This window comes from Protopterus annectens, chromosome 8.part0 (assembly GCF_019279795.1).
Source record: "Protopterus annectens isolate FY-2018-M chromosome 8.part0, PAN1.0, whole genome shotgun sequence".
NCBI lineage: Eukaryota > Metazoa > Chordata > Ceratodontiformes > Protopteridae > Protopterus > Protopterus annectens.
In genome coordinates, this window is record NC_056741.1 from 1,665,771,205 (window position 1) to 1,665,784,579 (window position 13,375).

Consider the following 13,375-nt stretch of genomic DNA (forward strand, 5'->3'; position numbering starts at 1 on the left):
ATCTGTGCAGAGTTTATCACCGCTTCATCTTTACCTGGCTATCCTAACCTCTCTACCACTTTCTATAACCTCTTCTTATCACCTTCAACCCATTTATACTAATCTGTCCTAATCTCTCTCCACCTTTATATTTACAATTGAACTAAATACAACTTTTACTTTTGTAAATTGCCAAAAGAACACTCTCCAGAATTGTATATAGTGTTTTGCTTTGCTTTTTTAATCATTGTTTTCTTTGTAACATATTTTTAAGATATATTTGTGCCTTTCAGTATTGTTGATTGTTTTTGAAAAGTATAATTTTCAGCTATGTAATGTGTTTAAAATTTCTATGTTAAGAGGAGCTTTTCTCCTCGGGTCTCCACTGAAAATGGGCCCCTGTGACTAAGTTGCACTTTCCTGATAAACAAATGTCAGTAAATAAATTAGTTAATACAGCAGTTACATAGCTATACCTTTACAGTTTACTACAGACTGAAGGACTGGCAGTGTCACATGACCCACATTTCCCAGTATGCTAAGCTGTCTTAAAATGTCATACTGCAGAAACTATATGAGTCAGTTATCTTTCATCAATATGCAAAAACATTAATTTTAGCATTTGAAACTCACTATAACAAAAAAAAAAAAAAATCAAAACTAAACTGATTCCAAAAAGGGATATCTTTTTGTTATTGCTCAAAAACCTCTAACAAATCTGTCGGACGTAATTTCCACAAGCCTACCTTAGTATGACTATGTAGATCATTTTCTTGGCATCAGAAGTAGAATATGGGTATTTACCAGTTCTGTCCGAGAATTGGAGATTAATTAAAACAGAATGCTTACCAGTGCTATACAAGACATTGAGATAATTTTATTGAGTGTTTACCAGTGCTGTACGAGACTTGGAGATATGTAAACTGAGTGTTTACCAGTACTATATGAGACTTGGAGATAATTAAACCGAGTGGTTACCAGTGGTGTACAAGACTTGGAGATAATTAAATCAAGTGTTTACTAGCGTTGTACGAGACTTGCCAATAACTTTTTTCAGAGCAGATAACCTTTAAAATCAGCTAGTGCTTACTTTACCTTCAGTTGCCTTTTTAAGAGTCTCTTTTGTAAGTGTGTAAGAACCTTGAAATATATCTCTGTGAACCTGGTAGTAATATTTCATGACAGTCTCTTGATGAGACTCAGAACTTGCATACTGAATACACTGTTAATATAATATAGGAGCTCATGCTGAATGAGGCATTCTGAGGCAGTGTAGCAACTGCCTCATGTACACAGACAACCCTCTCCTCTTACCTCCCAACACTCAGACTTGTGAGAGATGCCCTTATATCACCAAATTGGAAGCTATGCACTCTCCAGCCAAGACCGGACTAGCTGGTCAGGATGAGAATGTCAACACCTGCACCACACCACATGGAACACATAGCCCTCCAGAACACCCACTGTTACAGCTCTCACAGAAAAACACAAACCACACACCCACCTTCACAGAGGCACTCAGTAGAAATTTACCCAAACAGCAGACACCTCCAAGACAGAAAAGCACTCAATCACCACAACACAGCACAAACCACAGGACACATAGCTCACCTCCACAGTCTGCCCCTCAACCTAAGCCCCTAAGGCTAAACACCTTGCCCAATACAATAATCATAGGTGACTCAATAGTGAGGCACACAGATGTCCCACTCACTAGGTTGAATAAGGCAAAGCTAACAGTCAGCTGTCTATCAGGTGCCAGAATCCAACTCATAACACACTCAAGTCACTCCATAGCAAGTACAAGTATGACTGTGTCATTGTCCATGTGGGTGTGAATAACCTGAGATTTACTTCCCTGGACTACATGAAATAAGACATGGGCTCTCAGATTGTGGCCCAGGCAGGTATGACACTAGCTCTGAACAGTATCCTATCATCACCCAGAATGATACCGCAATACAAACCAAAATTGATTGACTTCAACAATTGGCTAAGTGTCTGGTATCATTCTAAGGGGATCCACTATCTGCCTGCTTGAGATGACATGATTGACAGACCTCGAAAAGCTTTGCCAGAGATGCCCTGCATCGGTCACCCCTGGGTTTCCGGGTACTGGCTAAGGCTCTTGCCCACCTCATAGTGCCTTTTTTAGGTGGAGTTACAAAGACCAAATTACCACTGTAACAAGTATAAATAAATGCAGTCTGAGGGCAACGCTAGAAGTCTGAATCTCAAGATGCACTCGCTCGAAGCACTCCTCAGAATGGAGAACATCGACATTTGTGCTGTAACGGAGACCTGGTTTAAAGCATCAGAAAGTATCCCTGCGCTACCAGGCTATAACTCATTCCACACCTTTTAGCCTCAAAACATGGACTGAAGCTCCAAAGGCAGTGGTGTCTCTATATTCATAAAGGATATGCGCACCTCCAGACTAGTAGCCCAGTATAACGCATCTGAGATAATTCAGGTACAACTAACATTGGGTAAGACGGCGATCCAGGTCATAGCCTGCTGTAAGTCCCCAACCATGTCCCTAAACTCTCAATTCATGGCACTAAAGCACCCTTGAATCTGTCAAGGTCCAATCCAACACTGCCATACTAGGAGTCTTCAACTACTTCTCCATCAACTGGGAAAACTACTCAAGCACCAATGCACTGACCCAACGCTTCCTGGAATTCATCAGTTCCAATGCCCTTCATGCCAATGGAAAATAGATGCATGACTGCCTCATCAAAACCTCCAAAGCCAGCTATGAAGGCAAAATTGCAGCAGACACTAAAACAACCCCACTAAAGGACCAATATCAATAATTACAAAGTGAACTGGCACCACATTTGTGTGCCCTGTTTAATCACAGCAGCCTCACCAGGCTTTGTCCTATCATGGTGGCACTGCTACAGTCATCCATGCCTGCTCAACCTAGCTGACTTCCTGATCAGTCACTAGTGGAGTCCCACAGGGATCAGTCCTGGGTCCTCTCTTGTTTAGCATCTACTTCTCAGAAGTACAGGCCAACACGGAGGGACTCTGGCTGACCAAATTAGCAGACGACTGCAAGCTGGGAGACATTATTAACTCCCCAAGTGATGCAGACATCCTACAGAAAGGCTTCAGTGATACCAATGACTGGTGTCAAAACCATGGCCTTAAGCTTAGTTCCAAAAAAATGTGTCATCATCCCCTTTGGGAAAAACTCAGTTCCCACTAATTATCACATTGATGGGAGCCCACAGAACACTGAAGGTGTTATAAGAGATCTGGGAACACAGAGTGACCGCAACCTCTGCTTCGACCACCACATTGCCACTGTGGTCAGAAAGTCCTTCTATGTGACACATGTCATTACCAAGGGTTTTGCATCCAGGAAGAAAGAGGTCATCATTTCTCTCTACTCTTTCCTCATTAGACCAGTCATAGAATATAATGCCCCATTTGGCATGCACCTCATTAGACACCTGCAGCAGCTAGAGAGGCCACAGACGAACCTCACAAAAAGGATCCTAGGCCTTAACCATATGTACACGAAGAGAATCAGAAAACACCAGCTATTCTCTGTCTCATATCATCTACTAAGTGGTGAACTCTGCTTGTCTTACAAAGCCATGTCTGACCCAGGTCTGTTAGAAATGCTACATCTAAAGAAATCCGTATCCCTCCACACCACACACTCTAGAGACCTCAACCTCATTACCATAGTTAACAGAACATGCTGGAGGGACAGGTTCATAACCCAGAGACTGACCATGCTCTGGAATAGACTTCCCATATGTGTCAAGCAGAACACCTCACTAGCTGTCTTCAAGAGAAATCTTAATGAGTGGATAAGAAATAGAAAGTTCACCCTGGGGATCACTCCAGTGGTTCTTCTTGATAGAGGCACTGGGAACTAATGATGGGTGGCACAATGCCAGGACATTTCTATGGGCTAGGCTTGTAAAGGACCAAGGGCCATTAACCTAGTACACACCTATAAACCTATGAAGTCTGTGGTTTGACTGAATTCTTCCTGTGGAACTATCTACCTCAGATGTGTGAGGGATAATGTACACATGGTATAGCTTAAGCAGTACTTGGACACTTTTACTGGTAATGAGTATATCACTGTGGAAGTTACACATCAATACAGTGGCTTTGTTTGCTATTAAGCATGTAGAATGTTGTATCTGGAGACAGTTGCGTAGAGAGATGGATATACTCTGTATGATGTACAGTGATTAGTGCATTTGAAGTATGGAACCTTTGTATGTCACCATCTTGTGCGTAATTTATATTTTATGTAATCTGTGCTGTTCATAATTTTTTGTAATCTAAAGGCTGATTGCCCTCATTTGAGCTACACATGATCACTCGACAAGTACTCTTAACTGGTTAATAAGTAAGCAATCAGCGAAATAAATCCATAGATAAAAAGACAACATACCATGGCCAACATGTCAGAAAGTTTAAAGAATGATTATACCGCATGTCTACCTGCACAAATTACAGACACCTTTACAGAACCCTTCCAAAATAAGACTAGCAAACTGTCGTCTTGTTACAGGTGTAATCTACTCACCTGTACAGGTGATGTCTAAGCTTGGTGGAGTGAAATCTGAGAGTCAGAATGTCAGATTAAGGGATTCACTTTAGAAGCATGAAGTACTGAAATATTGAATTTCAGTATTTTGAGCCCATAAAGTGGAAACCTGAAAAGAACGAAAACCCAGAAGCATGAAATTCAAAATTTCGCATACCGGAGATGTTGAATTAGCGCTTCTGGTGTTTTGCTGTGGTTATGGATTCAGGTAAGTGTTTGTGTGTTAAGGGTTTTGGGTAGGGGCTGTGGTGTGTGTTGGTGATTTTTGTTACTGTGATGTGTGTGTGCAAGGAGAATGTAGCCTGTTTGGTGGTGGTGTGTGTTTTTGTATGTAGTATGACCTTGGAGTTAGAATATTTAATTAGGGGGGGTGTAGGACAGAGCATGTGTTTGTGTGTGGGGAGGAAGGTGTGTTTGTTTACACCAGAAGAGCTAATTCACAATCTCTGGTATCCTAGATTTTGAATTTCGTGCTTCTGAGTTTTTGTTCTTTTCAGGTTTCCACTTTATGGGCTTGAAATACTGAAATTTGATATTTCAGTATTTCGAGCTTCTAAAGTGAATCCTAGATTAAGATATCTTACATCAAGTGCTTAATCAACACAAAGAGGTTGCTGTCATTTGTGTTTGTGTGTGTGTGTTTATCTGTGCAAGGGAGAATAAGTATTTGAACCATCTCACACGTGCATAAGCTGCAGCAGAATATAAAACTTCTGGGACTTTCATTGGGAATACCACAGAAAAAGATGCTGTGTTGGGGTCACTTTTTGCATTAATGAAGTGATTTCAAGTACATAGCTACATAACCCTTACATGCTCCTGAAAAGAGAGAAGAGATTCACAGTTTCAATGACATCACAAGAATGTTATATTCTGCATGAAATAGGGAACAACAAATGCCAGGGACAGGGAAGCTTTGACATCCCCGCACTGGGCAGTAATCAAGGGGCCTGAATCCTCACCACTGACACTGCAGAGGGATATTCACTTGGAGTACAAATGGATACATTCAGTATTTCCAAATGCAGATCTCACTCCATCAAGCACAATTTCCCTTAAGAGCACACAGGGCACACATTCAACCTGGGTCTGGGTGTCTGTCTCCCTCCAAGTCCTCAATAAGACTCCTCACTGGCACAGCTGTAGGGTTAAGTCTTCAGCCTAGTGTCCAAGACAAGTTCTCCAGCACTCTTTGTAAAACCAGTGCTTCATGTCCCTGCTCTAAGTAGCTGACACACACACTCTTTGAGATTTCATTTACACACACACACACACACACACACACACACACACACACACACACACACACACACACTCTCTCTCTCTCTCTCTGTCATATACATATACATATACATATACATATACACACACACCTGGGAAAAGCTGGCACAGGTAGGTAGTTTCACTGCCACCAGTCACTTACTATAAGGCTCTTAAAAGGGTATCCATTTATACTGAATGAAATTAATATTAATACAAATGGCTGACCAAACAGCCAGACTTTCAGGCGTGGTCAGAGTTATCACCAAATAAATATGTGCAAATTCTCTCAAAATTTGCGGCTACGGTGGTGCAGTGGGTAGCATTGTCACCTCACAGCAAGAGGCTCTCTGGTTCGATTCTCGGCTGGGGCGCCTTCTGTGTGGAGTCCGCATGTCCTCCCTGTGGTCGCGTGGGTTTCCTCTTCCATCCCAAAGACATGCTGTAGGTGGATTGGATATGCTAAATTGGCCCTAGGCGTGAGTGTGCACATATGTGTGCCTTCTGTGGAAGGTTGGGCACCGGGCTGGAAACTCGACACCGTAAAACTTTACTGCCAATTATGAGAGGACAGGTGATCCACTGTGGCGACCCCTAACCGGGAAAAGCCGAAAGGAGAAGAAGAAGTAAGCACCAGAGTTTGTTACAGGAAGTATATAAAATAATGGAAAGTTTCAGACTGTTATAGAAAAATAGTGTTTAGCTAGTCTCACTATCTGTTTCTAATCGACTAAAATAATTACTGTTCCTACTTGCTGAATAGAGCAAGGCAAGATGGATGAGTGGTCCTTGTTGTCAGATCCAAAACAGAATATGGAATGCTGCTTAGACTTCATTCTCCTCTAATATTAAGGCATTATTTCTGTACAGAATGACATCACATACGTCTGGTCATCTGACTTATGGTTCCCATGCAACCCCCACTGCCAGAAACTGTCAGGCTTTAGCACCTACGTGTTACCATGCACACAGATAGATTGCTCAGATGTGATACAGCTACTGGAAGTCATAAAACCATTCCACTCTTCCTACAGGAGCTTCAACCTATTCTCCAGTACAGGCATTGTGTCTCTGGCTCCCTTCAAAAGTGTGGGATAAAATCTTTATGGCTTAACCCATAAAGTTATTTAATTTCAAGAATATTTTTCCAAAGTCAGCTGGATTAACCTCTTCTCTCCCAGTATATGCTGTTACAATGTATACATTTAATTCAACTACAGTAGTATGTATACATTTATTTTCCTTCCAACAGGGTGGACTGTTGATACACAAGCAAACCTCACAAATACATTTTTAGAACAAGCATCTGTAGAAATCAGTTTGATATGCAAATGACATAATTATTTACAAAATTCCAGCTAACTGTGCAGACATATGTAACACATCCACTGCCCTATTCTCCTGGCATGGCTGGCAGTACCTCCTATTGTCACAGAAGCATTTACCATACTCTGACTGAAACAAAATGTGAGGGTCTAAGATGATGGCATGCATGGTGCCATTTAGTAAAGGAACACTGTAGCTACAGTAAAGCTTGTAGTGATTTGGTTTTATTGTATTGCCAGTTTTTCATTTTTTAATGTACTTTTTTACTTCTTTTTTTCACAGAGCGACCCTCATTTGTGAAACGTCCTGTCAACCAGGTTGTGCTGGAAGGGGACAGGGTGGACTTTAACTGTGAAGTGCATGGTGATCCAATACCGAGCATTCGATGGCGCAAAGATGAAGGGGAACTTCCACCAGGAAGGTGAGAACGTTCTAGCCAAGTAGTGTCAGTGCAATCTCCTTTATGTCTTTAGAATGCTAATAGCCTAGACAATGTATCGAATAACAAAGTGAGTTAATGGAACAAAATGAGCTAAATACCTAGAAATCTGAGTCACTCTCATCCCAATGTTAGATATTTATCTGTTTGTTTTTATTAGAACTATATATTATCATTTCTATTCTACAATCTACAATGTAGTATTTGGCATCACACATATACTGTATAGTGTTAACACTGCCTGGACATTTTCAGTACTTTCTACACATACAGTTCAAGTTACTGTAGTGTAAGTGTGCTTTTTGGATAAGAATTACAGGAGAGTATCGTAGAGTAGCTTTGAGTAAGGCTTTTTGAATCCCACTACAGAGTAAGCACAAAACCACTTGTCAAACTACATTTCCTAATTACGCTTCACTTGAGGTTAAGTTCAAAGTCAAAGATGGCTTACACTGATGCAGACTTGTATTGCTGCGAGATTTTACTTGAGAGGTTTTGTTCTCTTCACTCAGTAATAAATGATAGTATGTTCAGTTATAATCTGTAAGCTGTGCACTTACCGGCGTGCGATGTAATATTAACGTGGAGCGTCTTTCTCTGTGGAGCTGCTTACATTGGCATAACAACAAATTTCTTCTATTATCTTGAATGTTTTAATTGGTATTCTTATTTTTTGGGGCGAGATGTACATGTTTTACTGGCTTCCCCAATAATGTGCATGCATGCAGAACTGACAAAAATCAAAGTATGTTGTAAACAAATATTACAACAGACTAGAAAATGGTTCGTGTTATTGTAAAATATCAAAATAACTACTCAAAAACGAACTCAAAAGGTTTGCTTTTGTTTTCTACAGTCCTCTACAGCAACATGTAGAATATACCATAACAGTTGAATAAGTCCCAACATTGTGGATTCCTTTTTGTTAGCTAGCAATGTTTCATTCATTGTGTTCATTTGTTGGAAGCCCATTTAATAAATGGCATGATGGTATTGAGGGTATGTGCTTGTAAGTCCTTAGTTCTCTCCTGGAGTTTGTTAGTTAACCAGGGTAATGGACTGATGCCAATAGGACATATTTCTGCCACTGCCCAGGGTGAACTTTGAATAAATAGAAAGATTTTGCAATGTTTTAGACAATAGAAGATGTACCTGTCTAATATTTATACAAGCAAATTTTATCTATTCACTGTTACACTCAAACCAACTGTAGTGATAAGGTTTAAATGGTAAAAAATATGCAGTGACAGTGCATGTGGTGAACATAGCTAAACAGGTACATGGGGATTATTTGTATAAACAATAGTTAATCTTCAATGACATGTTCAGCTAGTGTTTGTTTGTTTGTTTGTGGCTACATCTTGGGCCAGTATGAGGCACATCAGTTAACACTCTGGATGCATAAATACATTAGCTTTGCCATTCTAGCATGATATCCATTCTTTCTTTCATTCATTGCTACACTTCATTCAGTTCAATTCAGTTCAGGGCCATGGGGAACCAGTGCCTAATTCTGGATAGACAGCCAGTCTACTGTAGGACACACACACACACACACACACACACACACACACACACACACACACACACACACCTTTTGACATTTGGAGGATCACCAGTTCGCCTATGAAGAATTGAAACTACAAGGGAGAAAGAAAGCACTTATTCCATTAAAATCTATAAAGGGAATCATCTGTATTTAGTCTCTCTTGTAAAGAAGGAAAATTTGGAATTGGAATCTTTTTTTTTGTTTCTAGAAATAAAATTATTTAGTTGAAGGGATTGCTTCAAATACTTGGACTCTTGACAATCCTGTATTCTTGAAGTCTACGCTCTTCAAAAAGATATGTTGATGATGTAACATCAGTGAAGGGTCATCGAGTTTCTTGAGGACAGACACTTTCTGGCTGAGAATTATTGTTAGTATTCCACAATTTGTGATAAAAAGACAATATAATTGTCTAGGGAGAGCTTGGCTGCAGATAAGATCCATAGTGCTCTTCTGTGTTGTGAGGGCTGTGCAGCCTGGCATCTCTTTTGACCTAGGGGGTTGTTACCTCTTCTGACTGTGATGCAACTGTTCCATTTTTATTTATTTTGTTTTGAAGATGGGATTACTTTTATTAAGTAGGAGGCTCCTCACTGGACCTCCATGGACAACACAGTGGTTCATACAAGGTTCAGATCCCTGTGTAGACGGAGCTTGCTTTCTTAGATCTAGGTATGTACTTGACATCATAGTGGTTATATCCATAGTCTTGCTTGTCTAGAGGTCTGAGGCCTTGCTATCTTTTAGACTGTCAAGGCCTTATTGAGAAGTTCTGTATTTCTACCTAAAAGAGACCGGGCTTGACTCTCGTTATTAAAACACGTTCTTTCATACTGACCTTTTTGATAACCATGACCCATCTCTCTTCTATCTTTTATGTTTAAGTTGATAGAAAACATATTTTATACAGAAGTCAAGTTTTTTTTAAAGGGCATATGATTTCTTTAATGCTGTTGTTCTGGATTTCAAGCTTGCCATAGCATAGAAACTGCCTATTAAGAGTGGCTAATGATCTTGTAATGACAACAAATCAACATCTCTGTTCTTTTAGATCCTTCTTTGCCTCCCTTCAGCATTTCAAGTGTTAGACCACTATATCTTTCTGAGTCAGTTAGGATCCCAGTGCAACATTTATGCTGTTCTTATAGTAGTAGTAGCCAGCCTATGCATTTCTGAAGGATAGTTTTAGCTGCTAGTTCCTTTCACATAGGCTCATAAGTAAGTACTAGGCTAGCTGCCCTTTTGGGCCATTTTAAGCATAACCAGTTTCCTTTTTTGTACTGAAAATAACCTGTTTATTTGGTTATAGATTGGCCATACATGTCTCATGGTCAATAATTATATATTACCCCTAATAAGAATAACTGGGATCATACCCTAGATAATATGAGGGGACCCATACATGGGATAAAGCATTTAGGAGCTGCCTCTGTCCATTAGTAGTACAGGGGACAGTCCTGGGCTAAATTGTCTTTTTCCCATCCATAGATCCAAGTTGCTCTTGAATATGCAAAGGGGTGAACTTTGTTTTCTGTGGATGGGGAGTCTGTTTCAGAGCAGTGGTATCCTCGGCAAGACATACCTGTCCCTCCAAACTATTCTGTTGATGTTGCAGAAGAAGTTTAGATCCCTAGACTGAATATTTCTGATGTCATTTGACTTGTTAATGTGCAGTGAATCCATCAGTACTGAGTTGGAGGATGCCTTGTATGCCAGATGCAGGCCACCTCTTAACAGTCTATAGGATGCTGAGTATAGCGAGAGGACTTTGAGTCAGTCCATGTAGAACATGTTGTTTAGGCATTGTATCCTTTTAGTAACGTGCGTCTGTGGGCTTTCCAGTTGTTGCATCTGTTTGGATAGATGCATTCAAAAAGGGGGCAATATAGTCAATGATTGGTCTAATGACGACTAAGTAAAGGGGGACAATGACATCCCTAGATCTAGACACAGTCCCTTTGTTAATAAGGTGTGGAATATAAACAGACTTTCTTACAATAACCACATGTTGGTTGAAAGATAGGGCATTTTCCACATACATTTTTAAATACTGAGCCAACTTCTAGGGGTATATTGTCAATGTTATACTCTCCTTTTGATAATCCTTAAGTGGGCCCTCCCTGATGATATTCCTGTCTGCTTAAATGAAGAAAACGTACTAGATAATGATTTAGCTGTTTATTGAGGCAGTTGAATGGTGCATGAAGTTGCCATAGGATAGTATGTTTCCCAGAAATTGCTCCTTTAATACATAATTCTTAAGCTGTAGTGAGATCCAGTATCCACAAGGAAACAAGTGAGTTGCACTGCCTGTTGTTAAGCAGCATATTGCCACAGGTGGTAATTTGCTGAAAGGTGAGTTTCATTCCAAGATGTCTTTGGATGTGGTCTAGAAAATGCAGATGTTGAATTTTCCGCAAAACCAGCACCCCAGAAAGTGTCTGGTTAAGTCAAAATCTTGGTCAATGGTATGTAATATTTCCAGAACTTACTGTGCCATTCACTGCAGTCTTATTTAGGATCATTGGTACTTACTAGGCATGTGGTCTAGGAGAGCATAGAGGAGCCTAACCCAATTACCGTAGGGCACTGTCTGGTTAAATGACTTTCTGTAGGTCACACACTAGAAAAAGGCAGGCTGAAGAAACCAAACCCTGTTAAGGATTCAAACCTTGGACTCTTGGAAGAAGAAACGGCTCATTAGCAAATCAGAGTTTTAGTCAAGTATGCTATTTTGCCAGACTATAGTACATTTCCATAGAAATAGTTTAGTTGTACAATTACTGTATGGAAATTATAACGGGACATTATGTTTCCTGGGAAATGATCAAAACCATGAGATGCTGTTGTATGGAAATTAAATATAGTTTGTGTGATGAGTGAAACAGTAGTGTGCAGATATTTTGAAAGTGCATTATCATTTTTTCATGGAAAAAATTAGCTCCTAATATTCAGGATGCAAAAACACAAAAGAGTAAAGTGTTTCTGCAGGTCAACACTTCTTTGCCATTTATTTCTCATATAAATTTCTGGTAAAATGGTCCATGCTTTATAAAAGACACAAAAATATATAATTTACTTTATGTAATGTAGAGGAAATCGCTGAGTATGTTGCCATTCAAAGTCGAATGGTAAAACATTTTAAACATTTTAGCTATTTATAATTGACAGGCGTTTAACCGCATTTGTTTCTTCATTGAACAAGAATATGCTTTTATATGGAAAATATGACATGTAGCAGCGTTGAAAAACTAATTTCTGCAAGTACATGACTTAATTGGAAAGGTAAACACAATGAAGATCTGTTTAATAAAAAGAGAAATTATCCCAAGTTTTTGTTAAATTTAAGAGGTGGCTATGGCAAAGCATGTGGAAGTTTGTTTGTTTGTGTCTTTTGGCTTTTCCCGGTTAGGGGTCGCCACAGCGAAACTCCGGTCTGCTAATGATTGGCAGTAGATTTTTAAGTAAAGTGACATAGTGGATGAGCTTTACTTGATGATTTTCCCTTTTGTTATTGTATGTATATGTAAATCTGTAACTGCAACTGTGATCCCATCTAGCCAAGCTGGTGGTGGTTCAGGTGGATGTAAAACACCCGGTAGCACTGAGTGAAAAGAATAGGTAACTTTAATACATACATATTTACATTTCTTCACTGAGGTCTGTGGGATGTTTTGCATCCACCTAAACTACCACCAGCTTCGGTAGATGTGTTCATAGTATAATGTTTTATGCAAAGCATGACGCACTCTGGAGTTCAGCCAGCCCCCCCCCCCATAGTGTACTGCAGTGTCAGTATTATAAAAATAAATCCACATGCTTGGTGAAGAAATAGAGCCGACAGTCTGCTGATTCTCCAGCATCAAAGGTGACTGCGTGCTGCTTGTTGAATCAATTAGTATTGACTTGAGCTGGCCTGCCCTTTGTGTACTGTATCATTGTAATAAATTACTCTGTTTTAACACAGAGCATTTTTATTTGTGAATTAGTGCTGCATAGTTTTTTTGCTTTTTTGTTCTTAACTGACAGGACATTTTGAAAGTTGAAAAAAATGATAGAACTGAATGCCTTCCTTACCACAGTAGACACGTGGTGGTGAAAGTTAAGGCCACAGTCAACTTGCATTCCCAATTCTCTCACTACTGAGTTGGTGCTTAGGGTATTATTATTTATGATAGTCAGCAGGGAAATAGTTTTTACAGGAGATGACAATGCCTGAGTTTGTGTTGATGGCTTT

At 39.8% G+C, this 13,375-nt stretch overlaps 1 protein-coding gene across 4 annotated transcripts in view; it reads left to right on the plus strand.

Moving 5' to 3' along the window:
* The window catches only part of ROBO3 (roundabout guidance receptor 3), a 2,447,731-nt gene that overhangs the window by 1,477,028 nt on the left and 957,328 nt on the right, over positions 1 to 13,375 (plus strand). For all 4 annotated transcript variants that reach the window (XM_044081188.1, XM_044081190.1, XM_044081189.1 and 1 more), the window contains exon 5: positions 7,433 to 7,571. In XM_044081188.1, coding sequence (XP_043937123.1) covers positions 7,433 to 7,571 — 139 coding nt within the window. The remainder of the gene's footprint in view (positions 1 to 7,432; positions 7,572 to 13,375) is intronic.